Below are 27986 nucleotides of genomic sequence, written 5' to 3'. Positions count from 1 at the left end.
GAGAAGAGGTGCAGGGTGGATCAAAGCAATGACAAACTTGTTAGATTCTAATCAGCTCCACCGCAAATAACTTCCAAACGCAGATATGTTTGATAAACCTAAGAGCAGTGGTAGATTCTAGCTTCAGCCGCGACCATGATCGCCCGCCAAGCCCTGGCTCACATCTACGTTCGCAGGACCGACACCTCATCAGAGACACTGGGGCTTATAAGATTTTCTTTGGTTCATTTTAACAAGTTCCTTTGCCTGATCTCATTGCCTTATTACGCAGCTGCAAACAATTAATGAAGCTGCGTAGACCAAGGAGGGCTGTGAACATCAAACGGCCTGGCGCTCTGATATGATAATGTCATTCTTAGATGTTAGTTAATCGTTGGTGCGGTCATCCAATAGGATGGTGGGACTGAGTTCCCCTGGTGAGTGAGCTCATCCTCTCTAACCACTAATGGTTAACATGGTTAGCCAACCAGAGCCAAGTCAGAAGAGCCTTGGATGAACTGTGATTTAATTTAAACTGTAGCTGACAAAAACAAGGATGAAGAAGAGCACAAAAGACAACACATTCCCTTTGCATTTAATTTTTTTTCTGTCATGCTTCTCTTCTCAGTAATTTTCAAAGAGAAGAATGTCTTATCATGACACTGTCCGACTCCTCACATGTTCTCTGTCTCCAGTTCACTCTGCAGTGGGTCATTCAATCCAGTGTAACACGTGAGAGTTCAAACATGGAAAACAAATAGTTTATGCTTGGTACATCTTAGGCAGGTCTATGAGATTCATACTCTGGGGGTCGGGCCAGGAGGCATGTTTTCTGTCATCTGCCATGGGAAACGAGTGGTAGGCTATGGAGGCCTTGTGACCCAGGGGTGTGGGGATAGCACGGGTCAGTGGGGCTTCTCTCCTGCCAAACACATTCAGGCTGGCCTTGGTGGGACAGGAAGGTTCACTAATTTGAGCACAGGACTGTCCATTCCAGTGTATTATCTCATCATCATCACCATTATCATTACCCTCATGATCATTTGCAAAAGTATTGTAATGGGCACAAATAAATGATTGACATCCCTTGAAAAAGGTTCAGCTAGCAGGAGTTGTATTATTCTGTATTTGGTGCAGTTTATTTAGTAGTGACCAATTATAGCTTTAAGTATATTGTAGCATAAATGAAAGTGAGCCTATTTGCGCCCCAGCAACCGATTGTTCTTCTTGCCACGTAATTTCTTTAGTGCATTAGGTCACGTGCTTTGGCACTCCACGCTCAGCTGTTTGACAGGATAAAGTCCCTGACAACCGTTGCCGCGTCCTCCACTTTTGCTCTGTTAACTAGTCTACATAGAAACCGAGATTTCACCTGAAAAAGAAACGGCGTTAGGTTCATGGAAAGTCAACTCCAAGCAAAAGTTTGATGTTTGAAAACGAATAGCACCTTCTAAAGTAATTTCAGAATGGAGAGCATCAAGTAAAAGCTTTTTATAGCAGGTCTGTACTATAGTAACAAGTTCGCTCGAACTTCATACTGTAACTTTGCCAGATGGGAACCAACGTGATTACAGTAGCTCTATAGCCTACTGCAGTACTGTAATCACAACAGTTTAGCTAACGTTAATTTAGCTTTATTTTGTATCTGTAATGTAATGTAATGTAACTTGGTCAATCGACAAATTATGTCATGCCATGTTATGTCAGTAACGCAACTTAAGGCTTGAAGATACTGGATTTGATTCAGGAAGTGCTAAAACCTAGAGGTCGCCTACTTCCTCAGATTGCACCAACATTGTAATTCTTCCTTTGTGACAGGTGACAGGTGACCTGTGGGAAGATGGAGGCAAAGCAGGGACTCCACGACCATCCTCATGGATTTGGTACATTATTAGTTCCACATCCACCCATCAAACCTGCAGAGCCCAAGTTACCACCCATACAAGGTCACACAAAACTACCTCCAATAAGAAAGTACCCTCTGATTGAGCAGAAAGGGTACTACTCTGAACTCATTACAACTGCAGCCAAACCAAGACTTCAGGTAGCTACTGTCATTTGTGGCATACATTCAGGCTACGGTTAGCAATATTCATTGTGTTGTAATGCCACAGTATTAATACATGTTTTGTCTTACTTACTTAAGCCTTGCACAGATGGACCAGTGACCCAACAGAGTTTACTCTGCCAAGCTGGGTATGAGTGCAACACTCCAAAAGGTGGGGCTCATGCACAACATATGGAGCTTTGAATTGATGAGGAGACATACTGTATATGAGTGTTATGTTTTCACAAATACTTCTACAGACTGTTAACCACTGGAAATTTATAATGGCATATACATATTTCTATCAATATAATATATCCTGTGTGCACTCTGCTCACAGTGACCACCTTCTGGACACCCCATGAACTACACAGCCTTGTTGAGAAGGACAGCCATGGACCCAGCACCCAGATCCAGCAGCAGACTGACTTTGCCCCAGGAGGTCACACAGCCAAGGTCCAGCTGCCCTACAACAGCCTGCCAGGAGAGATCCCTCGCAAGATAGAGATTGAAAGGTGTGTGTAGGCCACAGCTCAGATTAAACAGAGACGTGATCGACCCTTTGTATTCAAGTAACGTAATGTATAACTTTTGCTCCAATTAAAGTTGTACTTTTTAAAATGCTGTTAATGTTCATCACTTCACTTTCTATCAGACGCAGACGGCAGTACCTACAGCTGGACATCGCCCAGCTCCTGGAAGAGGAAGGCATTGACTCAAATCTCCTGATGTCTCGCCACCAGGGAACAGAGGAATGTGTGACCACCCCAGACAGTCCACTCCCACCAGTGGCAAACTACCTGCCTCTAGAGGTGAGACCCATATCACAGGCCATGTCTGCTAAATTCTCCTTGGTTTCCAGAATAATAGTGCATATGTTTTAGAATTTTGGTTTGACCATACCAGATGCTATCCATGGCAGGAGAGTAGCTATTTCTCAATAATAGTGGACTGATTTTTTTTTCTAGGTTTTTGACAATGAAGAGTATGACTGTCGGACCCCTCAAGACTGGCTTGCCCTGGGCTGTGATCCTGGATCAACTGACCGCAAACCTATACCTGCTAAAGCCCTGCTGCCCACAATTGACAAAATACCTCCAGGTACAGTCATTTTACATGCATGACTCTCAAAAACAGTTAGTATATACAATGCATTTACAGTACATGCTTTTTTGTTTATTCCTTTTCCTTTGATTCTGAAGAGGACCCAAAAAGCCCCACTATAGAGTACAGCTGGCAGTTTGTTGGTGTCCTAAACTACTGCCAGGAGAAAGGCCTTTACCTGGTCCAGAAGGCTGATAGCAGCGGGCATATCAAAGATGCAGAGGGAAATCCTGTTCTTAATGGGGCCCAGAAAATCCAAGGCAAATACTGTGCTAGAATTTGTTAGATCCAAGTACAAGATACTTTGTTTCCCTCATGAGATGATCCTATGTCTGTCTATTCTTTCCATTGTATCACTGTACTTCATTAGCTTTTTTACAATTGTGATGCCCTGTTCCTGTGGTCTGTACTGTAGGTGTGTACCATCTGACCGCCACTCAGTACTGGGTTCCCAGGATCAGGCTGCTGTTCAGTGCTGAGGACCCTCGGGTCTTCTGCCAGCGGGTGCAGTTTGCCCATCGCTGGAGGGACAACACCGAGGCCCTGCTGCTCTACCACCTGTCTGTCGACTGCATGCCTGTGTGGAGCGGCACCCCGTCTTTGAACTCCCAAAGCCTCAACCGCATACAGAAATACGCCCTCTCCACACCTGGCCTTCGACTCAAAATGTGAGAAGTATGGCTGTACTTTTTTCCCCAGTCGCATTTGATTGTGTGTCTGTGTCAGATCCCCCCCCATTTTTGTTTCTCGTGTTTTATATGTCGTATACATGCAGTCTGGAGGAGTGTGTAGGTCGTCTGGGGAAGGAGATACAGCTGGATTTCGACCGCACCATGAACAGAATCAGCTTTGACAGAGTGGTGCTGTCCAACCCTGAGGAGTTCTCCCACATCACTCTGCCTCAGGAAGATCCTGAGTGTGTGCCCCAGGAGGGTGAGATCACTGGTGTTTACAGTAGGGAACTGGGACTGCAGGGAGAACAGTAGAACTCAGTAGAAAACAGTGTACTCCTCAAGTATAAGGGAGTTTTGCTGGTGTGCTACTGTAACATATTGTCATATAACCTTCAGTATCAAAGATATATTGTGTAAATCATGTGGAACGTCTCCTTAACGTGCATGTCCATAGGGTTAGTGTATGTCCCTGACTACCCCTTTGAGAAGAACCGAGCTGCATTTGCCTTCCACTCCCTGCTGACCAAGCCAGAGGTGATCTCTGCCTTGTCCAAAGTGCGAGCCGAGTGTAACAGAGTGGCAGCCATGAGCCTCTTCCATGTAACCTTCACCAAATCGCTGCGTCTGGAAGAATTTGAGGTCACCCAGTCTCAGACACATGCACAGGTAAGATGTCAACACTTCCGACACTCCCAACACAGTAGAAACCACAAAGGCTTAGACTTACATCCGTTGTTCCGACCGTAGCATACATTGAGGCCTCGTCTAACATCCCTGTACTGTATACATTTGAAACCCTTCAGGTACAGCTGTTCCTGAGAGACTCGTTAGTGACCACGCTGTGTAATGGCGTGCGCTACAGCCTGAGAGAAGTGGGGCCTGGCTGGTACAGTCTGTCTGAGTCCCGCTGGGAGGTGTACAGGATGTCCAAGCTGTGCAGCCTCATGGGCCTGGTGCGCTACAACCTGCAGGACTCCCTGCGCTTCCTGGTTCAGGACTCGATGGTCAGCTTTGCCCAGCTGCTGCTGGACGCCTGCCACAGTGTCCTCTCCTGTCCTCAGGACCTGATCTGGGGGTCTGACCTCATCAACAGCCCTTACAAGTCAGCTGCGTTTATAGCTGTCTTGTTATGCATTCTAATTGTTCGAATTGCATTATTCTACTTGTACACTGTATCATTTTGTGAGGGGATGTGTGTTGATTATGTGTCTGCTTTGTATTCAGGCCTAAGAAGAACCCTCTGTTCCTGGTAGATCTGGTTCTGGACCAGACTGGAGTCCATTACAGCACTCCTCTGGAGAACTTTGAAACATCTCTCATGACTTTGTTTGATAAGGGAGTACTGTCCACACACAACGTACCTCAACTGGACAAGGCAAGATAAACAGGATGAACTGATAAAGACATTTACAGTAAAAATCTGTCAATTCAAATAGCTTTGCTCCAGACACGGTGAGGATGATGACGTTTCACAATGACGATGTGAAGGTAACTTAGCCTTTCTCTCTTAGTTTGTGATGCAGAAGATGTTCATCAGTGGAATTCCCCTGTTGGAGTCTGTGGGTCTGTTGGAGCCTGTGGTCTCCGAGCTGAGAGAGGTGATCCGTCAAGCCCTGCGTCAGGCAGCCATACCTCTAAAGGCCTACGCCTGCGAGTATGAGAAGCACCTGGAACTGCACAACTCCAACATTGACACCTTCCTCACGTAAGACCTACCTCAGCCCCTCATAATAAACTTGTCCGACACATTTTTCCGTGCGAGCTGCCGACGTTCTTTGTGTTTCTCCCGTGCAGAGCCCACAGTCAGGAGAGCCAGACTCCCCAGGAGGTGAAGAAGGAGGTGGTGCAGCACCTGAAGGAGCAGGAGACTCTGGACCACTCCATCCCTGCCTCCATAGTCATCGGACCTTTCACTGTCAGTGTGAATAGTGTACGCCAGAATCTGTCCAAGAAACGCAAAGCCTTGGCCAACGCTGTGCTCGACCGGCTTGTTATCAAACTGCACAAGCAAGTGGAAGAGGTGAGTCCGTCCTGTGTGCGTAGAAAACACACGGGTTTGGGTGTGTTTGTTTCGTGAGTGAGATACTGGGTACACTAAGCCATTCTGTTCAAGGCATGTGAAGAGTGCAAGGCCATCAGCATGAAACTGTACGAGAAACCCAACAGCATTGAGGAGCTTTCCGAGCAGCGCGATTGGATGAAGCAGATCCCAGAGCAGCTGAAGGCCCATGAGGTTCAGACTGATATTCATACAATAAGAAAGAAAGCCGTATGGCCTCAGAGACCTTTGATTTGACGTCTGATTTGATCTCCCTCTCCAAATCTCCCCGTAGGAGCTCCTATCTAAAGCCATGTCAGACTACGAGCTGATTGACGAGTTCTTCTACAGTCTGTCAAATGAAGACTTCAACGGAAAGTAAGACAAACCATCCATCGTCGCACAAAATGTGCTTTCAAATCTCTGTGGGATGTTGAGATAAGATTGTGGTCACATCCTCTAGCTTGGATACCTTACGCTATACAGGGCGAAGCAGGGAATTAAGATATTCAGTGAGGAGTGAAGGAGTGTCCATCGTCGGTCTCTGCGCAGGTGGACAGCCATGGCATGGTCACACAAGATCGTGACCCAGATGGAGACAGTATCAGAGCAGCACTTGGAGGACGAAGAACGCTTCCACAAGATCCAGCTGGCCGACCAGAACAACTTCCAGGAGCGCATTGACTCTCTGCAGGTCGGTGGGGAAGGGACAGCATCTATGAGCGGAGCCTTCTGGCGCGCTGAGGAAGTTGCTGATCACCTGTGTGGTTGTAGATGCTGGTGGCCGGCTTCGCCGCCTACACCGACGTGAGCAGAGCCCACGAGGTGGCCAACGAGGTGAGGCGTGTGGGAAAGCAGCTGAAGGAATCCCAGACCATGGCCCAGACCTACAACAACCGGGAACGCCTGTTTGGACTCCCCGTCACCAACGTGAGTAGGGCCTCGATAGCCCGCTATTATCCTGAAATAAAACGATCGCTTGGAATCCTCGGCGTACGTTGGAGCCGTATGTTGCGTGTGTTGCAGTACGAGCGTTTGCAGAAGCTCAGCAGGGACTTCCAGCCCTTCAGAGACCTGTGGACCACCACGTCAGACTGGCTGCGCTGGCACGAGAGCTGGCTCAACGACCCGCTGTCCACCATCGACCCCGAGCTGCTGGAGCGAAACGTCACAGACGCCTTCAAGACCATGCACAAGTGTGTCAAACAGTTTAAGGACATCCCCGGTAAGGAGTCCTGACCAAAGAGGCACAAGAGGCAGTTTGCTCTCTTTTTTTCCCTCTCTCCTACTCTTTCTTTTCCCTTCTTCTCCATGTATTTGTTCTCCCTCTCTCACATGCTGTACACCACCTCCCTCCCAGCCTGTCAGGAGGTGGCGTCGGAGATCCGGGAAAAGATCGACGAGTTCCGACCGTCCATCCCCCTGATCCAGGGCCTGAGGAACCCTGGGATGCGGGCCCGTCACTGGGAGCTGCTGTCGGACCGCATCCACATGAACGTGAAGCCCAAAGCCAACCTGACCTTCTCCCGCTGCCTGGAGCTGGGCCTGCAGGACCACGTCAGTGAGATAGCCCACGTGGCCGAGGTGGCGGGGAAGGAGTACGCCATCGAGCAGGTACTGGATCGTGCCGGAAAGCGAGCCGTCCAAAATACACGGAGCTCAACAAAAGTTCCGTAAAGAATGTTCTTGCCCTCCTCTCCGTCCATCTAGGCCCTGAATAAGATGGAGAATGAGTGGTCCACGGTGATGTTCGAGGTGCTGCCTTACAAGGAGACGGGCACGTACATCCTGAAGAGCCCGGACGAGGCCTCCCAGCTCCTGGATGACCACATCGTCATGACCCAGAGCATGTCCTTCTCCCCTTACAAGAAGCCCTTCGAGGAGCGCATCAGCGCCTGGGAGACCAAGCTCAGGATGACGCAGGTACATTTTAAGCGAAAGGAGGCTGAAGTCCCAAATGATACGGATGAACTTCTAGTAAATAATGTGGATTGAATGCGTTTGAATTCCACAATCGAAAGCATTCGTGTCGATTTGAACGCTCACTCCGATGCCCGTTCAGTGAGAACCAGTTCCTGGTGAGCATTACTCAGCCCTCACGCTGTGCTGCCCTCTGCTGGCAGGATGTGCTGGAAGAGTGGCTGACATGCCAGCGCTCCTGGCTCTACCTGGAGCCCATCTTCAGCTCTGACGACATCAACCGCCAGCTGCCTGTGGAGGGCAAGAGGTACCAGACCATGGAGCGCACCTGGAGGAAGGTCATGACGAGGGCTCACGACAACAAACAGGTCCGACCCTGCCCTCCCTAACAACCACGTACAACAGCAAGGCATACCGTAGACAGACATGGGGAAGGAGGTCATGCTTTGGAGTGTGTGTGTTTGTAGGTTATCGACCTGTGTCCAGACCCCCGCCTGTTGGACAGTCTGAAGGACTGTAACAAGCTGCTGGAGCTGGTCCAGAAGGGGCTGACCGAGTACCTGGAGACTAAGAGGGGATCTTTCCCCAGGTAGGCTGTGCGCCTGCTAACTTGGCCTGTTGCTCTGTACGCACCACCTGACCTGCTGTCTGCTCAACAACTGACAGCGTTTTAAAGATCTAACTCGTTCTGTGTTTCCAATTTTTCAGATTCTATTTCTTGTCAGATGATGAGCTGTTGGAGATTTTGTCCCAGACCAAAGATCCTACTGCGGTCCAGCCTCATCTACGCAAGTGCTTCGAGAACATTGCTCGGGTTTGTCTTCATTCTCTCTCTCCCCTCTCTGAACCCATATGACTTCTAGAGACACAGAATAACAAGTAGAACATGTTTGCGTCAGCTGAATAACCTCGTAACACCCTGTCTGACCTGCAGTTGAAGTTCCAGCCAGACTTGAAGATCACCCACATGTACTCCGGTGAGGGTGAGGAGGTGATGCTCAGTGTGCCAGTGTGGCCCTCTGGGAATGTGGAGGACTGGCTGAGGGAAGTGGAAAAGTCTATGAAGGCCAGTCTGAGGGACCAGATTCAACGCTCCCTTCAGGCCTACCCACAGGTCAGGCCCTGCCAGCAAACTCCTCCACATCTCAGTGCGGTAGAGATCCAGAAACTGAAAGAGCAAACAGAGGAGCTCATTTGACCGTGTTTCCTTCCCCTCAGGAACCGCGTACCACCTGGGTGTTGTCATGGCCGGGGCAGGTGGTCATTGCTGGCTGTCAGACCTTCTGGACCACGGAGGTGTCTGGGGCCCTGGAGCAGGGAGACATGGGTAGCCGTCTCTACCCCCAGCTACAGGCCCAGGTGAGGGGAAGCAGGTTGGTCAGACCAAGGCTGCTCTTCCTGTGCTTCATTTTGACCTCATCAAGCTGGTGTATTATATCCCTTAGTGTAAAAAACACAATCCTAGTATCCAAGTCCCTACAGCCTCGGGAGAGTAATGCATGAAGGTGTTCTGTGCAGCTGGGTGACCTGGTGCAGCTGGTGAGGGGGCGCCTGTCCAGGATGCAGAGGGCCGTCCTCTCCGCCCTCATCGTCATCGAGGTCCACGCCAAGGACGTGTCTGCCAAGCTGGTGGATGAAGGAGTGTGTAGTGTCAATGACTTTGAGTGGATCAGCCAGCTCAGGTTGAACCTGCGTCCATCCCCTGACCCCACAGCTCCCAGGCTGGTCCTGGGTATTCTTGTGAAAGGCACAGCACATGCTCAGCTGACTGGTGTACTGTGTTCAAACCCGTTCCAGGTATTACTGGGCCAGAGATGACCTGTATATCCGTGCTGTGAATGCAGAGTTCCTGTATGGATATGAGTACCTGGGTAACTCTGGACGTCTGGTCATCACCCCCCTCACAGACAGGTAAGTCCAGGCTGTCAGGGAGTGTCTAAGGTAGTGTTCTCACACGTCTTGTTCATGAAAAGGGTTATGAAGTCATTCTAAAGTGACCCCTCCTTCCTATCTTCACAGGTGCTATCTGACCCTCACAGGAGCACTGCACCTGAAGTTTGGGGGGGCTCCTGCAGGTCCAGCAGGAACAGGGAAGACCGAGACCACCAAAGACCTGGGGAAGGCCCTGGCCATCCAGACTGTGGTGTTCAACTGCTCTGACCAGCTGGACTTCATCGCTATGGGCAAGTTCCTCAAGGGACTGGCCAGGTGAGACCGACCTAGCACATATGTAACACCCCTAAAGCACTGGAAATGTTGTTGTAAAATACAAAGGAAAAAAGTTGCCCACTGTAACAGTTGAACGTTTTGACTTTGTTGGTGAATATTATGAGTCATTCACGGTGAAAGTTCATGAAAGTGGCTTCAAATGATAAGGCACCTTTTCTGTCATCTTGTCTGTCCTGCAGCTCTGGAGCCTGGGCATGTTTTGACGAGTTTAACCGCATTGATGTGGAGGTGCTGTCTGTGGTAGCCCAACAGATCACAACTATCCAGAAAGCCCAGCAACAGAGGGTGGGCTGGAATTGGAATGGCACAGAAGTACTGGTATCTGATTCCCAGATGATAGGACGAGTAGACACTCATGTTTTAAACGTGTTCATTATGTCTTGACAGGTGGAGCGCTTTGTGTTTGAGGGGGTAGAAATTCCACTGGTGGCCTCCTGTGCTGTCTTCATTACCATGAACCCTGGTTATGCAGGGCGCACTGAACTGCCAGATAACCTCAAGGTGGATCCTCACTCCTTACTCTCCCTGCACTGTCTCCAATGATGACCGAAAGGTCCTACTGACATTTGTATTTGTTATTTCCAGGCCCTGTTCCGTCCTGTTGCTATGATGGTCCCTGACTATGCCATGATTGCTGAGATCTCCCTCTACTCCTTTGGCTTCAGTGATGCCAAAGTTCTTTCTAAGAAGATCACTACCACCTTCAAACTGTCCTCAGAGCAGCTCAGCTCCCAGGTGGGCCTCTAGGCTGCATGGACAGAACAGACAGCTTGGCCTGCAGTATGTTAATGACTTCAACCAGGACTGTTAGGCAGAGTCTTAATCCTGATGTTCTTGTGCTTGGTTCTGTATGCAGGATCATTATGACTTTGGGATGAGGGCTGTGAAGACCGTGATCTCTGCAGCTGGAAACCTAAAGAGAGAAAATCCTGATATGAATGAGGTATGTATATTTGTGATTCTGCTGAAAACAAACCCTTTTATCCAAAGTGAGGCACCATACAGAGGGGGGATTTGTATCTGCAACCTGATTTGCCGTCAAATTCTCTTCCACTGAACTATACCCTGAAAAATAAGCATTGTTCCTATTTTCGTCCAACAAAAACACGATTGACCATTTTCCTTGTACCTCACCCAGGAGCTGATCTGTCTGCGGGCTATAAGAGACGTCAACGTCCCCAAGTTCCTCCAAGACGACCTCAAGCTCTTTTACGGCATCGTGTCGGACCTTTTCCCCAAGATCAAAGAGGAGCCCATCGACTACGGCACCCTGGAGAAGTCAATCCGAGACGTCTGCACCAAGAAGTACCTCAAGGATGTGGATGGTTCGTAAGGACACACACACACACCTACACGCATACTCTACGGCCGCGGAAGATGACCATGTGGTGTGCGTCTTTCTCACGTCTCTCTCGTCCATCTGATACTGTAGCATATATCACCAAGTGTATCCAGCTGTATGAAACCACTGTCGTGAGACATGGCCTGATGCTGGTGGGACCATCTGGCTCTGGGAAAACCAAGGTCTGCTTTCATTCTGATCTCTTCCTGAACATCATCTTAGTGTTGGTTTGCCTCTGAGAGAGTTTCTTTTGGTCCGTTTGTGCGTTAGTGCTATGAGATCCTGGGTGCGGCCATAACAGCCCTGCAGGGCCAGCCGTCAGTGAGCGGTGGGGTGTATGAGGTTGTTCATATTCATGTCCTCAACCCCAAGTCCATTACCATGGGACAGCTCTATGGAGAGTTTGACCTGCTGACCCATGAGTGGTGAGAACGTACACAGCCACACAACGTCGTTAGCGTTCCCGCAAAAACACACACGCTCACTCAGCACTCCCTTCCCTCTCTGCGGTCCCTGCAGGACCGATGGAATCCTCTCGTCCCTCATCCGGGGGGGGACGAGCACCATGGATGAGGAGAAGAAGTGGTATATGTTCGACGGACCGGTGGACGCCGTGTGGATTGAGAATATGAACACCGTGCTGGACGACAACAAAAAACTCTGTCTGAGCTCTGGAGAGATCATCAAACTGACAGACGTAAAAAGAGCCTTCCACCTTTATCCATCGGATTGACAGAGTTTATTAATTCAGTCCGTTCTGATGTCGGGACTGTGCTGTGCTGTGTGTGTGTCCTCCAGGTTATGACCTTGATGTTTGAGGTGGAGGACCTAGCAGTGGCCTCCCCAGCCACGGTATCTCGCTGTGGGATGGTGTACCTGGAGCCCAGCATCCTGGGACTCACACCTTTCACAGAGTGCTGGCTCAGGAAGGTCCCTGAGCCTTTCCAGCCCTACACAGACCAGCTGAACTCCCTCTTCACCAGGTTCCTCCAGGTAGCAGACAGAGAACATGGGAGAGAGTCTGGGAAACATACGAAATAGCTTGTGTGTGTGTCAAGCCTGACATAAAGACATAAAGACACTGATCCCGTCTGTGTTTTTTGTAGGACTCCATCACCTTTTTGCGCAAATCCGTCAAAGAGGTCATAACCTCCATGGACAGCAACCTCACCTGCAGCCTCCTGAAACTGCTGGACTGCTTCTTCCAGCCCTTCATCCCCCGAGAGGTCAGCTGGCGGCAACATGCTGCAGTGTGTTGTGTGTCATCAGTATGTGTGCAGGGTGAAGACCTTCCACGATGCCTCTGTGTCATGTTCCTGGGCAGGGTGAGAGGCCACCTCTCCAGGACAAGCTGGAGCGTCTGAATGAGCTTATAGAGCCCTGGTTCATCTTCTCCCTGATCTGGAGTGTGGGCGCCACAGGAGACGCCCCCAGCTGCCAGCGCTTCAGTGCGTGGCTCCGGGGCAAGATGGCCGAGGAGAAGGTCAGAGGTCATGATGAGGCTCCCTCAGGCAGCCCAGTAGAGTTTATTACACGTCATGTGGTAGGACTTTAGCTCTTTGTGTGTTTGTAACTGCATCAGTGTGTTAATTCATGTCTGGTAGATCGGCCTGCTTTTCCCACAAGAGGGCCTGGTGTATGACTACCAGCTGGATGATGCAGGGATCAGTAACTTTACTGAGGAAGAGGAGGAAGAAAAAGGGAGGAAGGTTGAGTTTTCAAAAATGCAATTAGGGAAATAAAACACACACTGGAATGAAATGTTTAGAGATTTTGATGAAAATATATGTGCAGTACTTTGGGACAACTTGTGGTTTCCTGCCCTGGTCTGCAGGTTAAGTGGGTCAGCTGGATGAACTCTGCCCAGGATGTGGTCATCACCCCGGAGACAAGCTACTCTGACATCATCGTGCCCACCCAAGACACAGTACGCATGTCCTTCCTGATGGACATGTTGCTGTCCAATAAGAAACCTGTGAGTGTACCCTATCTCTCCCTTCTCATCCCTAAGGTGTGTCCTGTGTGCGTCTGGCTTGAAAAGTATGTGAGTGAAGGTTTAGTTGTAATCAAGTGGGGCTGTGTTCACCAGGTGCTGTGTATTGGCCCGACTGGCACAGGGAAGACCCTCACCATGTCTGATAAGCTGCTGAAGAACATGTTTTCTGAGTACATCACACACTTCCTCATGTTCTCCGCTCGGACCTCAGCCAACCAGACTCAAGATTACATTGACAGCAAGCTGGACAAGAGGTACACCCCCAACAAGCTAATACTAGTCTGTTATAGCGATAGTCCAAGGTGTTCTTAACTGTGATGTCTAGTCATGTGTTTGGGGAGCTTTAAAAGAAGGAGCCCTGTTTCTTTGTTAGGCGGAAGGGTGTGTTTGGGCCCCCCCTTGGCAAGTACTTCATCTTCTTCATTGACGACCTGAACATGCCCCTGCTGGAGACGTACGGGGCCCAGCCCCCCATAGAGCTGCTGCGGCAGTGGATGGACCACGGAGGCTGGTACGACAGGAAGCAGATCGGTACGGGCGCCTCCTCCCCCCACGGCTGTGCTGGGACTCAGGGACACACAGAGCTTCCTGTATATGAGAGGGGAATCCTCGTTTCTTTTCTCATTCATCTTCCTCGCTCTGTTCATTCAGGAACCTTCAAGAACCTGGTGGACATCAACTTTGCCTGTGCGATGGGTCCCCCAGGAGGGGGAAGAAACCCCATCACGCAGCGCTTCACCCGCCATTTCAACTTCCTCTCCTTCACCGAGATGGAGGACGCCAGTAAGAGGAAAATCTTCTCCACTATTCTGGGAAGCTGGATGGGTAAGTCAGAAGTCAAAAATGAATGAGTGTCCGACTGAATTTGGTTGTAGAGATGATTAAGGAGGCTTGTTTCAGTGGTGGGTCATGATGATGGATGGGGCCGCTTGCTGAGGTCAGGGTTGGTCTCTAACAGAGTTTTTGTTGTTTCACAGATGGAAATATGAGTAAAAAAGAACCAGGCAGTAAGTCAGACAGGAGAGAGGAGAATGAGGGAAGATGAGGTAGAGACAGGAGATAAAAGACCATAGACAGGCATTATCTATTCATCACTATTTGAGACACGTCACTTTTTTACGCAGGATATTCTTTTTGCAGTAAAAGCAGTTTGTATATAAAGGAAACGGTCTAAAATATAATAAGTTATAATTTCAGAACCTTCCCAAAATTAAGGGCTCCATGGTGTCTTCTCAATGTCTTGTTTGCCCCCACCAGAACCTGTCCCAGAGATCCAGCCCCTCAACGAGCCCCTGGTGGACGCCACCATCCTCGTCTATGCCACCATCACTTCCCAGCTGCTCCCCACTCCAGCCAAGTCCCACTACACCTTCAACCTCAGAGACCTCTCCAAAGTCTTCCAAGGCATCCTGATGGCCGAAGCCACCAAGACTGAGGTACTGGACTCCCCAGAAATCCCGTTTCACGAGAGCTATCGAAAGAGCTATTGTTAGACAGGAGCATGTGGATCAGACCCAGCGCCAGGTACGTGGATCTGATGGGATGGTGTCTGTGTCCGTGTCCAGGACAAGGTGCACCTGCTGCAGCTGTGGTACCACGAGAGCTGCCGGGTGTTCCAGGACCGCCTGGTGAATAAGGAAGACAGGGACTGGTTTGACCAGCTGCTGCAGGCTCGCATCCAGGAGTTTGGCTGCAGCTTTGAGGAGGTTGTATCCACCCAGCCTCTCATGTTTGGAGACTTCATGATCCCAGGCACCGACAACAAAGTCTACCAGCTCATTGAGGACAAGGAAAAGGTGACCTGTGTGATGGAACACAGGTCTGTCAGACTGACAGACCTGTTGAGACATAATAGTAAACAACTCATCCCATCTCTGTTTTTGTTTGGCAGCTGGCCAGGGTCATGGAGGAGTATATGGACGATTACAACCAGATCAGTACCACCAAGATGAAGCTGGTGCTCTTCATGGACGCCATCCAGCACGTGTGTCGCATCAGCCGCATCCTGCGCCAGCCCCTGGGCAACGCCCTGCTGCTGGGTGTGGGGGGCAGCGGGCGCCAGTCTCTCACCAAGCTGGCCACTCACATGTGAGGCTCGCCACTCGGTGGCCGGCCCATACAGGTAGTCAACATGGCTGTATCTGTCCCAGGTTCATTCTCAGGCTCCTTCTCCGTCTGTCCCTCCCAGTTCAGACTACGAGTGCTTCCAGATCGAGCTCTCCAAGAACTACGGCCTGGCCGAGTGGAAGGAGGACATCAAGAGTATCATGCTGAAGGCTGGCCTGCAGAACGTCCAGATCACCTTCCTGTTTGTGGATACCCAGGTAACTGGCTTGGGCCCGGGCACACTGACCCCCGGCTGTCCCTCGTCCCTGCCGCTCATCCGTGTCGTGTGTTTGCGTCCAGATCAAGAGCGAGTCGTTCCTGGAGGACGTGAACAACATCCTGAACTCGGGGGACGTCCCCAACCTGTATGCGGTGGACGAGCAGGAGAGCATCCTCACAGCCATGAAGCCCGTGGTGCAGGACCTGGGCCAGCAGCCCACCAAGGCCAACCTGATGGCTGCTTACATCAAGAGGGTCCGCTGCAACATCCACACCGTGCTCTGCATGAGGTCCGCTCACTTCCCAAGTCCTGTCCATGTGATCGGACCGGCAGCAAAGGCTCGAGGCCTCCTTCGCGTGCTTTGAGCACTTTGTGAAGTGATTTTTCATTCATAACTACCCTTCTGTCTTATTCTACCTACGCCTCTCCTGGCATTGCTCTCTCCTTCCCCCTCCCTCGGCCATCCTTTCCCCTCCCTCCCTCCCTCCCTCCCTCCCTCCCTCCCTCCGCAGCCCTATAGGTGAGGTGTTCCGTGCGCGGTTGAGGCAGTTCCCCTCCCTGGTGACCTGCTGTACTCTAGACTGGTTCAGCGCCTGGCCAGAAGATGCCCTGCAGTCTGTCGCTTCCTCCTTCCTCAGTGAACTGCCAGAGCTGGAGGCCGGCCCCACTGCTATGAGAGGCATGGTGAGGACTGAATGTGTGTGTGTCTGTGTTTGGAGCAGGGCGTGCGTTTGGGTGTCTAATGGGTGTCAATCGATTTTCTTACCTGTTTGTTTGTTCCTAGACTTTGATGTGTGTGGAGATCCACCAAATGGTGGCCAGGAAGTGTCAACAGTACCTGGCTGAGCTGTCCCGCTACAACTATGTCACCCCCAAGAGCTACCTGGAGCTGCTCATCATCTTCTCTTCTCTCATCGGAGGCAAGAAGCAGGAGCTGCACAGCGCCCGCCAGCGCATGAAGACCGGTCTAGACAAGGTACGGCTAATGGGCTCTGTAGAGGCTTCCATTAACGAGAGAAGACTTACAACTTCCTGTGTGTGTGTGTGTGTGTGTGTCTGTCTGTGTGTCTGTGTGTGTGTGTGTGTGTAGCTCCTGAGGACAGCCGAGGACGTGAGTAAGATGCAGGAGGAGCTGGAGATGATGAGACCCCTGCTGGAGGAAGCTGCCAAGGACACCGTGGTCACCATGGAGAAGATCAAGGTAACCCACACCCAACCAGCTCCAGACCTCCACCACCACATCCAGTCAGGCCATCAATCCCAAACCTCCTCACCGCGTGGTCTGACACCTTGCCCTGCGCGTTGCTAGGAAGACACGGTGGTGGCAGAGGAGACCCGCACGGCCGTGCAGGCGGAGGAGGCCAAGGCCTCAGAGAAGGCCAGCGTTGCTCAGGAGATCGCTACCGACGCCCAGAAAGACCTGGATGCGGCTCTGCCTGCACTGGATGCTGCTCTCACCAGCCTCAAGTCTCTCAACAAGAATGACGTCGTAGAGGTACCGCCTCTTCTATGCAGCTGGACGCTAGTGTCCTCTCGTGAACAGCACTTTCCATGCAGTGTTCATTTAACCCCAGGAGTGTTCAGGTCCAGCTCATGAGATTGGGTTTATAGAAACGGGTAACAAGTCAAATATATACTCCCGGTGTTAAATGAACACTTAGAAATGTGCTGTGTGGCTTCGTAGCTGGACTTGTAACCGGGGGCGGGGGGTTTGTAGGTGCGAGCTATGCAGCGTCCTCCCAACGGGGTGAGGCTGGTTGTGGAGGCAGTGTGCATCATGAAGGGCATTAAACCCAAGAAGGTGGCTGGGGAGAAGCCAGGCACCAAGGTGGACGACTACTGGGAACCTGGAAAGGGCCTGTTGCAGGACCCTGGCAAGTTCTTGGAGGGGCTTTTCAAATTTGACAAGGTAGAAGTGTTGAAATGACACGATTTGCTAATGACTCAAAGCTGAATTTGTATTCCACACTGACACCAACTTCTCCTCCTCTTACCCACGTAAGGAAAACATTCCAGATTCTGTCATCAAATTAATTCAGCCATACATTGATAATGAAGAGTTCCAGCCAGCCAACATAGCCAAAGTATCCAAGGCCTGCACCTCCATCTGTCAGTGGGTGCGAGCCATGCATGTGTATCATTTTGTGGCCAGGGGTGTGGAACCAAAGAGGGTACGCCTTTTATTTGAAAAGTGATCACATCCCACACAGTTAACTTCTTAAGTTCTTAGTTACTGACTGGTAAATACTGTACTGTGTGTGTGTGTATGTGTGTGTGTGTGAGAGCAGCAAGCCCTTCAAGAGGCCTCAGAGGACTTGGCTGCGACGCAGCTCATCCTTGACGATGCCAAGGCAAAGCTTGATAAAGTGGAGGAGGGCATCGCCACCCTGCAGGCCAAGTACCTCGACTGCCTGGCCAAGAGGGACGAGCTGGACACCAAGTGCCAGCTGTGTGAGTGCCGCCTGGTCCGCGCAGACAAGGTCAGAGACACGGCGTCCAGTTCGAACCTTACCGGCTCTTTTTCATTCATGTCGTCTGTTGTCTGTACCGGTTGTAAGTTGCTGATGAAGTTCTGTGTGTGTGTAGCTGATTGGAGGGTTAGCTGATGAGAAGGTGCGCTGGAAGGAGACAGTGCAGCACCTGGAGTACATGGTCAATAATGTGTCAGGAGACGTGCTGCTGGCAGCAGGATATGTGGCCTACCTGGGGCCTTTCACTGTAAGTGGCTGTTACCAGGGCTTGCAACTAACTGTTTGTTCATACCCTGCCGCCGCCTATGTGCGTAGTAGCTCGGCCGATAACGGTGTTCCGGAGAATTCCGTTCCCCTGTTCCCCCTTCCTTGCGTGTGTGCGAAATCATGACGTTTTCTCTTGTTGCTTGGTTGAGCTGAATGTGATTTATATAATCACGTGTGTTAGCTTATAGTGTATAGGTGTATGCACCAGTCTTTTACACTGAGAACACAGGGGGAACAGATTTCCCTGGAGGCCTGAGGAAAGTGGTTCCCCTCCTGAATATTACAGTCTGCCCATTTATAAAACAATACAGTGATGCTGGTGATGTATGTTACTTGCTGTTACACATTTGTGTGTGTGTGTGTATGTGTGTGTGTCCTTATGTCATTCTTGTGTATCTGTTAGGGGGAGTACCGGGCCTCCATGGCAGAAGAGTGGCTGCAAGGTTTTCAAAAGCTAGGTGTTCCTCACACTAAAGATCCCAACCTCATCAGCACCCTGGGGGACAAGGGCAAGATACGCTCGTGGCAGGTCAGAACCTCCTGACACACCACACAGTGTCATCTGTCTCCTACATGGGTGTGTGTGTGTGTGTGTGTGTGTGTGTGTGTGTGTGTGTGTGTGTGTTCCTTCGGTGTGTTTGTGTTTCCACTATTGTGAGCGAAAATCAGAGGTCAGTTCACCTTGATACTAAAATGACTTTGTGAATGAATGAATGAATGAATGAATGTGCTTTGGATGTATTTCACATTTTCCTTGGGGAGGTGCGCAGGATATGTAAACGATATAAACCATACAAACATGCTGCATGACCAGTTTATGTGAAGATAAGTGGATGTGCGTGTGTGATTCCTTGTTTCCTTGGATATATTTAGATTACCGGTTTACCCAAGGACAATCTGTCAGTGGAGAATGGTGTGATCACTCAGTACTCCAAACGCTGGCCTCTGTTTATTGACCCCCAGGGACAGGCCAACAAGTGGGTCAAGAACATGGTACGAACCTCTTCTCTCCCATGCACCACTCTCACTCTACCCACAGATGGAGCTAGAAAGCTAAACCAAAAATCACAATAGCTCTATTTTTTACATTTAGCAGACACTCGTTTTATCCAGAGCCACATACAAATGATGCATGTACAATTCCATTAGGTTTTGAAAATGTGAAATCCATGGTTGTAGTTATGTGAATAAGAATTGTTTCTATGTCATAGTATGACTGGCTACTGGCTAGGCTAGTTGAGTACAGGTCACAGTGTAACTGGCCCTGCGTTCCTGTCTCCCAGGAACGGGAAAATGGATTGGATGTGATGAAGCTGAGTGACCGGGACTTCCTGAGGAGTTTGGAGAATGCGATTCGCTTTGGGAAGCCCTGCCTACTGGAGAATGTAGGCGAGGAGCTGGACCCTGCTCTGGAGCCTGTTCTCCAGCGACTGGTTGGTACATAGCTGACTCGAACCTACTTTTGAACAGGGTGAACCTTTCATGGTCATGAGAACTTCCATATCTGCTTGACGTGACTCTCTCTCCCCAGACCTACAAGCAGCAAGGCAGCACGGTTCTGAAGCTGGGAGACGCAATCATTCCCTACCACGATGACTTCAAGATGTATATCACCACCAAGCTGCCCAACCCACACTACTCCCCTGAGATCTCCACCAAGGTCACCCTCATTAACTTCACCCTGTCCCCCAGGTACGCAGCCTGCTCACAAGATGTCACCACCTCCCTGTCCATGGTCATCCATAACCTAGCACCAGAAGGGTTCTCTTTCATTTGAACTGGACCCTGACTTTGACCTTTGTCGTGTGTATTTGTGTATGTGATTATATTTGTGTGGCTATATTTGTGTGGCTGTGTGTACGCGTGTGAGACTGTGTGTGTGGCTGGGTATGTGTGTGTATGGCTGTGTGAATGTGCGGATGTGTGTGTGGATGTGTGTGTGTGTGGCTGTGTGCGTGGCTGTGTGTGCGGATGTTTGTGTGGGGCTGTGTGTGTGTGGCTATGTGTGTGTGCGGATATGTGTGTGTGTGGCTGTGTGTGTGTGCCGATGTGTGTGTGTGTGGCTATGTGTGTGTGTGTGTGTGTGCACATGGTCTGGTGTAGTGGTTTGGAGGACCAGCTGCTGGGCCGGGTGGTGGCTGAAGAGAGGCCTGACCTGGAGGAGGCAAAGAACCAGCTGATAGTGAGTAACGCCCGTATGAAGCAGGAGCTGAAGGAGATCGAGGACCAGATCCTGTTCCGTCTCAGCTCGTCAGAGGGCAACCCTGTGGATGACGAGGAGCTCATCCGAGTGCTGGGTGCCTCCAAGGTCAAAGCCGAGGAGATCAAGGTCAGTGTCCAGCAAAATCACCAGCCCATGTTTTAACAGCCTGTTCAGTTGACTGACTGTTCAGTTATTTGTTCATCTCAACCTTTAATCGTGGATGTATTCATGTGTCTGTAACAAGCTGATGTCTCCGCCAGGCCAAAGTGATGGTTGCCGAGGAGACGGAGCGGGACATTGATGCCACCCGTCTGGAGTACATCCCTGTGGCTGTGCGCACTCAGATCCTCTTCTTCTGCGTGTCGGACCTGTCCAACGTGGACCCCATGTACCAGTACTCCCTGGAGTGGTTCCTGGGCATCTTCCTGTCCGGCATCGGCAACTCCGACAGGGCAGGTAGAGACGACACAGACGCACAGATTGATTGGATACATAAATTAAAAAAAACACTTATGACTTTAGGGAAAATAGGATACTATGTGGCTACTAATTACAGACCCTTTCTTGACTCTGACCACTGAAAGACGACTAGAACTATGCACTTCTGAGCCTTGTTCTTCTACTGTTCTTATGTGCACTCTTTGTACATCACTTTGGAGAAAAGCATCTGCTAAATGAATACAAAGTGAATGAGACCGTCTGTCCAGCTCACTGCTCCGCTGACGCCCCTGTATCCCTCCCAGACACGGTGGAGCAGAGGATCATCAACATCAACCAGTTCTTCACCTTCAGCCTCTACAGTAACGTGTGCCGCAGCTTGTTTGAGAAGCACAAGCTCATGTTCGCCTTCCTCCTGTGTGCTCGCATCATGATGAACGACGACAAGATAGACATGGTGAGAAGATTTCCTCCTCAACCTTCCTGCCCTGAATGATCTCCATCGCTTCTACAGTGCTGATATAAAAGAGTATTGTGGTGGTCCCGATTTGCCTGTGTTTATACCCTGTGTGTGTGTGTGTGTGTGTGTGCGTGTGTGTGTGTGTGTACCAGGCGGAGTGGAGGTATATGTTGTCTGGAGGGATGCCCCAGCAGCAACTGCCCAACCCAGCGGTGAGCTGGCTGTCTGTGCGAGCCTGGCAGGACATCCTGGCTCTGTCTGCCCTGCCCACCTTCAGCAGCCTCCCTGAGAGCTTCTCCCAGCACATAGAGGGCTTCAAGACCATCTTTGACAGCAACGAGCCCCACAGGTCTCTCTCCCAAGCCCCCGCTCTCACCCTCCCAACACTGTTTACCGTACTGGAGCCTGAGGGTCAAAGTCAGATAAATATTTAGCATGACAGTTTACAGTGTGTGCGTATGTTTAGCTTTGGTTGACATTTGTGTGTGTGTGGGGCTGTGGGGGTTTATAGGGAGCCTGTCCCAGGAAAACTGAACACAACCTTGGACTCCTTCCAGAAGTTACTGGTGCTGCGCTGTCTGAGGGCTGACCGCCTCACTCATGGCCTGCAGGACTTTGTGGCTGCCCATCTGGGCCAGCGCTTCATCGAGCCCCAGGTGTGAACACAGAACACAGGCCTCAGACTCCACAGGGGCTTTTATCAGCCCCATTCTCTCCAAGAGACACAGTCACTCTAAATCTAACGGCTTTTTCCAATGCTGCTGATATCAATCTATTTTCTGTTGTTGTTCACCCTGTTGCACACAAATGCACTATTTGTACGTCGCTTTGGAAAAATGTATTGTTGCTTTCATCCAAAGCGACGTGCAAACAGCGCATCAACAGCAGCACGTCAGATGATCAAGGAGTGCATAGTTCTACCGGTTCTCATGGTTCTCCCTCCTCCACTGACTGTCCCGTTCTCCTCCGCTGCCCCTCCACTTCCCCCCCAGACGTCAGATCTGTCCGTGGTGTTTAAGGAGTCGTCCCCCTCCACGCCCCTCATCTTCGTCCTCTCCCCTGGGACTGATCCTGCCGCTGACCTGTACAAGTTTGCTGACCTCATGAAGTTCTCCAAGAAGATGAGCGCCATCTCGCTGGGCCAGGGCCAGGTGAGGACCAGGAGACGACGACGGTCTCACTCCCCCTCTCACACCCTGGGGGGGGGGAAACCTGAAAACCGTTATTCATAAAATGAGGTCACTCTCATTTGTCCTGCTAAGAAAAGCCCAGTTTCGACACCTCGGTGCTAATTACTGGGTGTATTTTGAGCCGAGTGTGGCACACCAGGTCCTGTATCTCTTTCAGACTGTGTTGATGTGCTGTCTGGTCGTAGCTCTCTGAAGACCTCCATGTGGCCCTCCTGCTTTGTGTTGTTCCCTCCCAGGGTCCCTGGGCCGAGGCTTTGATGCACAGTGCCATGGAGAGAGGGAAGTGGGTGTTCTTCCAGAACTGCCACCTGGCTCCCAGCTGGATGCCCTCCCTGGAGAGACTCATTGAGAACATTGACCCAGATAAGGTAAGGCACATCCACAAAGGTCCATAACTGACCCACCCTTGACTGTTAGCATGGAACCATCTCACCCTAAGTGGGGTTTTCTTCTCTCCAGGTACACAGGGACTTCCGTATGTGGCTCACCAGCCTGCCCAGCAACAAGTTCCCCGTGGCCATCCTGCAGAACGGCTCCAAGATGACCATCGAGCCGCCCAGGGGCATCAAGGCCAACCTGCTGAAGACGTACCTGAGCCTCACGGATGACTTCATCACAACCTGCTCCAAGGTCTGTGTGGCTCACGCCCACCATCTCGCTCTCCCTCACCTCTCCTCTCCTTCAAGGTGAGGAAGAGAGTGCCCGTCCTCCCTCTCACCCCCCTCTCTCCTCGCCTGTCGTCTGTCTCTCCCTTGTTACAGCTCAGTCACAGTTCACAGATGACCACAGCACATACTCTTAGATTGGAGTCTTAGACTCCAATCAGCTCTTTACGTTTATTCATCGCCGTACGAGCTTAAGATCTGTGCTTCGGAGAGCCATGTCGAACTTGTAGAAGTAGCAGCACCATATCTTCTCCCTCCTCGGCCCTGCCTCACCCTCCCCCTCCTCTCTTGCGGTCCAGACTGCGGCGTTCAAGTGCCTGCTCCTGTCCCTGTGCCTGTTCCACGGGAACACCATCGAGCGCAAGAAGTTCGGCCCGTTGGGCTTCAACATCCCGTATGATTTCACTGATGGAGACCTGCGTATCTGCATCAGCCAGCTGAAGATGTTCTTGGACGAGTACCACGACGTTCCCTACAAGGTGGGACACCCCCCCCCCCCCCTTTATTGTATTTTTGATTTATTCTTGTCTAATATTTAGTTTTCAACTAGCCCTACTTAGCAGCGCTTACATTTATTCAAGCGATTTGCAGACAGTTTAAACAGTTTAAACTGTGTCCTCTCTCACCTCTCCTCTTGATCCAGACAGATACTGCAAACATTCAAAATTGAAGTCGCTGGTCTTTGGGCCATGTGCTGTAGTAAACACTTAGAACAAGATTAGACAGTTTTGCCAGAATGTGTATATGTCCTTGAGCCTGTACCCAGTGTGTGTGTGGTGTGTGTGCGTGTGTTAATGTGTGTGTGTGTGTTTGCCTTAAACCTCCTGTGGACTGATGTTGGTGTCCAGGTGTTGAAGTACACTGCCGGGGAAATCAACTACGGCGGGCGTGTGACTGATGACTGGGACCGCCGCTGCATCCTCAACGTGTTAGAGGACTTCTACTGTCCCTCCGTGCTCCACCCCGACCACGCCTACTCTCCCTCTGGAGTCTACAGACAGATCAACACGGAGCTGGACGTCAAGGTTAGGGCACACTGCAGACCTGACTTTGGCCTGGTTCTCGCTATGCACCATTGTGCATCAGCATTGTTCCAGACTTACATTTACATTTCGTCATTTAGCAGACGCTCTTATCCAGAACTGACACCTACATCAGTCCATTTAATGTGTCTATGAGTGCTTGTTAATTTGTGGCTTGTTACTGTAATGACCGGTTGTCATGGTCACCCTCCTTAGGGCTACCTGGACTATATCCGTGGCCTGCCCATCAACGACACACCTGAGATCTTCGGTCTCCATGACAACGCTAACATTAGTTTTGCACAGAATGAGACGTTTGCTCTGCTAGGAGCAGTGTTGAAACTGCAGCCCAGAGCAGCTGCCAGTGGGGGCAAGGGCAGAGAGGAGGTAGTGTGTGTGTGTGTGTGTGTGCGTGTAGACAATAGGTGACAGCTTGTCATAAACACATTTTTTACTTGTCTTTCTAGGGACTTTTGGTGTTGTGGCATATTTACCCTGTATAGATGCATGTGTTTAGATGTGTGTCACATTTCCCTAGTAACAAAACACCATAATAATGCATTGGATACTATTCTGGTGACAGGGCAACACTAAACAATGCACATATCTCCAAAGGCAATAATGTTGTTTGTGAGCATTTACACTTTCTTTGAAAAGGAGATTACGGTTGGGTTAACCAGTCATGGTGTATATCTCTTGCTGCAGATGGTGGAAGAGATTGTGGCAGGTATAGTGCAGAAGATCCCTCCACTCATAAATGTTGTAGAGGTCATGGCCAAGTATCCAGTCATGTATGAGGAGTCCATGAACACAGTGCTGCTGCAGGAGGTCATCAGGTAATACACTCCTCATTAGGGTTGGGGGGAATATTACATCATATTATTACTGAAGTGAGTAACAAAGTAATATGACGCATTTGTTTTTGACATTGAGTAATATTATTACAGTTACTTATTTAAGTAACTTGCGTTAATTGTCCAAGTTACTGCATGAATTCAACAAAAGACTAAAATAGCCTTAGAAATACAGATTGTTGCCTAAACAACAATTCCTGGGCGCAGTGTTTGCCTTTGATTCACGCTGCAGACAAACAGGCAGCAGAACGTGTAAGCTAACGTTTTTGAGTGGAAATATTCACACAATTTCTCTTTCATTGAAGAGATAGGAAAAAAAATTAAAGTGAACTGCAAACTGTGCCAAACGAAATACTATCTACTTCCAAAAACAGCACTTACAACTTAAAAAAACACCTCGAAAGTGTCCAGAGTAAGGAAGCTGGCAGCTAGCGAAAAACCCACTTTAAACCTTAAGAGAGATGGCGACCCGTTTCCACAACTCGCTACTATTAAAAGTAATAGTAAAAGTAATATAATAAGTAATAATATTACTTTGTACAGTAAGTAATAATGTAACTTAATCACACTACTCTTACTGAACAATAATAAGTAATAACTAATATATAACTTTTTTGAGTACATTTACATTTACATTTTAGTCATTTAGCAGACGCTCTTATCCAGAGCGACTTACATTAAGTACAGGGACATTCTCCCCGAGGCAAGTAGGGTGAAGTGCCTTGCCCAAGGACACAACGTCATTTGGCACAGCCGGGGAATCGAATTGACAACCTTCAGATTACTAGCCCGCTTCCCTAACCGCTCAGCCACCTGACTCCCAGTAACTTCCCCCAACACTGCTGCTCATACACCCCTCAGCTCACCCAGCAGGTCCTCCAGTCATTCATCTACCATCTTCCTCTGTTTCTCAGGTATAACCGGTTGCTGGAAGTCATATCCCAGAGTCTCAGTGACATAGTGAAGGCTCTGAAGGGCTTAGTGGTGATGTCATCAGAACTGGAGCTCATGGCCAACAGCCTTTTCATCAATGTGGTGCCGGACATATGGAAGGGCAAGGCAAGAGAGAAACACACACTGTGAAAAGATGATAGTAATAATGGTTTATATCAGTCCATTTGATACAGTTGTATTTGTCTCTCAAACACTGCCCATCCACTGTCATCCTCCAGGCCTATCCATCCCTGAAGCCTCTGGCCTCCTGGGTGTCTGACCTTCTCCTGAGGATCAAGTTCTTGAAGGGCTGGATCTCTGACGGGATCCCAGCGGTGTTCTGGATCAGTGGTTTCTTCTTCCCGCAGGCCTTCCTCACAGGAACACTCCAGAACTATGCTCGTCGATCCGTGGTCTCCATAGACACCATTGGTTTTGACTTCAAGGTGAGGAAGGACGCTCCCCCTACCCTAACAGACTGGATGGCTGTCATAAACAGAAGTTATTTTCTCTACGAAGACAAAAGTTTCAATGGTCTATGCACTTTGTGCTGGGACAAACCTTTCTCTGCCCCTTCCTGACCCCCCCCCTCCCCCCCCCCCCGCCCCCCAGGTGATGAAGGTGTCGTCTGCAGAGTTGAAGGAGCGTCCTGACATGGGCTGCTACATCCACGGTCTGTTCCTGGAGGGAGCCTGCTGGGACAGGCAGGAAGGCCTGCTCAAACAGTCCAGACCCAAAGAGCTGTACACAGAGATGGCTGTCATCTGGATGGTCCCTGAGCCCAACCGCAAAGCTCCCTCCTCTGGGATCTACATCTGCCCCATCTACAAGACCCTCACTAGAGCCGGTCAGTGACTCTGGAGAGGTTCTGGCTAGAGTGTGTGCAACTCCAGGGGTGTAGCTGGTCTCTCAGTCGTAAGAGTTCAGGGCACAGGGCGTCAAACCCTCTGAGTGGTAAAACCTTATCAAACCTATCGGACATCATTTTGCTAGGCAAACATGGCAAACTGTAATAGCTAAATTATGATTATACAACATATAATCATATTCTGCTAAATGAAAAAAAAAAAAACAATGATTACATGTTAATCTAATAAATGCTCAAATATTTAGCAAGTCTATGACAAACCATATATGGTAAGTATGCTAGTATGGCTAGATAATGCTGCTAAACTAAAAGGAACACTCAACAGGTAAACCAATGGAATGGTGAAGGGCAACTGTGTAGTACTGATGTGACTGTTTAATAGCAGTTGTGCATACACTTGAGTTGGTTGCTTAAAATAGCCTGACTATAGTATCCAATTTCACTATGTGCAACTCAATGTTTTCCATCACCAGCAAGCTGTTGCCATCCACATAATATCACTTTGAAATACCCGATTCATCACAGGTATATCACATTTTGTTCTTGTTAATCTTTTCCCCTGTAGGAACCCTGTCAACAACTGGGCATTCTACCAATTATGTCATTGCTGTGGAGCTGCCCACAGACCAGACCCAGAGACACTGGATCAAACAGGGGGTGGCCCTCATCTGTGCACTAGACTACTGAAGACACACACACGTACACAACACACACACTACACATACACACAAGATCACACACATTATATAGACATGTGGCACAGACCCTGTCCCTAGCAGGGTCTTTGCCACAGGGTCTAAAATACAGGTTCAGGATTGTGGATTATTCTCTGAATTAAAATGGACATGCTAAGCATGTTTTAAACATTGTATATTGCTACCTTGCCAACCGCAGTGGTTTTGTTGAAAATGGGATATTTTAACCACTTCACTATCTTACTCAAGAACATAATGCTATAGC

The 27986-nt window shown here is 49.7% G+C and overlaps 1 protein-coding gene across 1 annotated transcript; it reads left to right on the top strand.

Annotated features, from left to right (window-relative positions):
* Nucleotides 1-135: 135 nt before the first annotated feature.
* dnah1 (dynein, axonemal, heavy chain 1) lies at nucleotides 136-27897 on the top strand. Its single transcript, XM_067246034.1, has 77 exons — nucleotides 136-168; nucleotides 2126-2198; nucleotides 2367-2541; nucleotides 2682-2838; nucleotides 2995-3127; nucleotides 3229-3390; nucleotides 3546-3798; nucleotides 3906-4063; nucleotides 4259-4470; nucleotides 4608-4906; nucleotides 5029-5179; nucleotides 5316-5509; nucleotides 5599-5824; nucleotides 5918-6037; nucleotides 6138-6220; nucleotides 6395-6536; nucleotides 6617-6772; nucleotides 6869-7067; nucleotides 7203-7456; nucleotides 7553-7765; nucleotides 7966-8130; nucleotides 8230-8351; nucleotides 8471-8576; nucleotides 8697-8876; nucleotides 8981-9121; nucleotides 9281-9444; nucleotides 9560-9673; nucleotides 9782-9970; nucleotides 10171-10276; nucleotides 10379-10492; nucleotides 10577-10726; nucleotides 10848-10934; nucleotides 11130-11316; nucleotides 11424-11515; nucleotides 11604-11758; nucleotides 11853-12030; nucleotides 12132-12326; nucleotides 12440-12559; nucleotides 12658-12816; nucleotides 12938-13042; nucleotides 13168-13308; nucleotides 13423-13583; nucleotides 13703-13860; nucleotides 13981-14154; nucleotides 14587-14765; nucleotides 14895-15125; nucleotides 15221-15417; nucleotides 15518-15653; nucleotides 15736-15944; nucleotides 16168-16339; nucleotides 16440-16631; nucleotides 16746-16856; nucleotides 16965-17150; nucleotides 17373-17564; nucleotides 17659-17826; nucleotides 17944-18135; nucleotides 18242-18373; nucleotides 18797-18922; nucleotides 19267-19386; nucleotides 19677-19826; nucleotides 19925-20085; nucleotides 20497-20722; nucleotides 20857-21052; nucleotides 21340-21491; nucleotides 21647-21843; nucleotides 22006-22150; nucleotides 22487-22645; nucleotides 22921-23052; nucleotides 23144-23314; nucleotides 23649-23828; nucleotides 24198-24374; nucleotides 24588-24758; nucleotides 25077-25207; nucleotides 26140-26284; nucleotides 26398-26604; nucleotides 26771-27005; nucleotides 27592-27897. Exons 1-77 carry the CDS (start codon nucleotides 136-138, stop codon nucleotides 27711-27713), a joined length of 12456 nt encoding a protein of 4151 aa, XP_067102135.1. The 3' UTR covers nucleotides 27714-27897.
* Nucleotides 27898-27986: the final 89 nt, after the last annotated feature.

Source organism: Osmerus mordax, chromosome 1 (genome assembly GCF_038355195.1).
Source record: "Osmerus mordax isolate fOsmMor3 chromosome 1, fOsmMor3.pri, whole genome shotgun sequence".
NCBI lineage: Eukaryota > Metazoa > Chordata > Actinopteri > Osmeriformes > Osmeridae > Osmerus > Osmerus mordax.
Note: the sequence above shows the minus strand (reverse complement) of the source record. Positions and strands in the feature narration are given on the sequence as shown.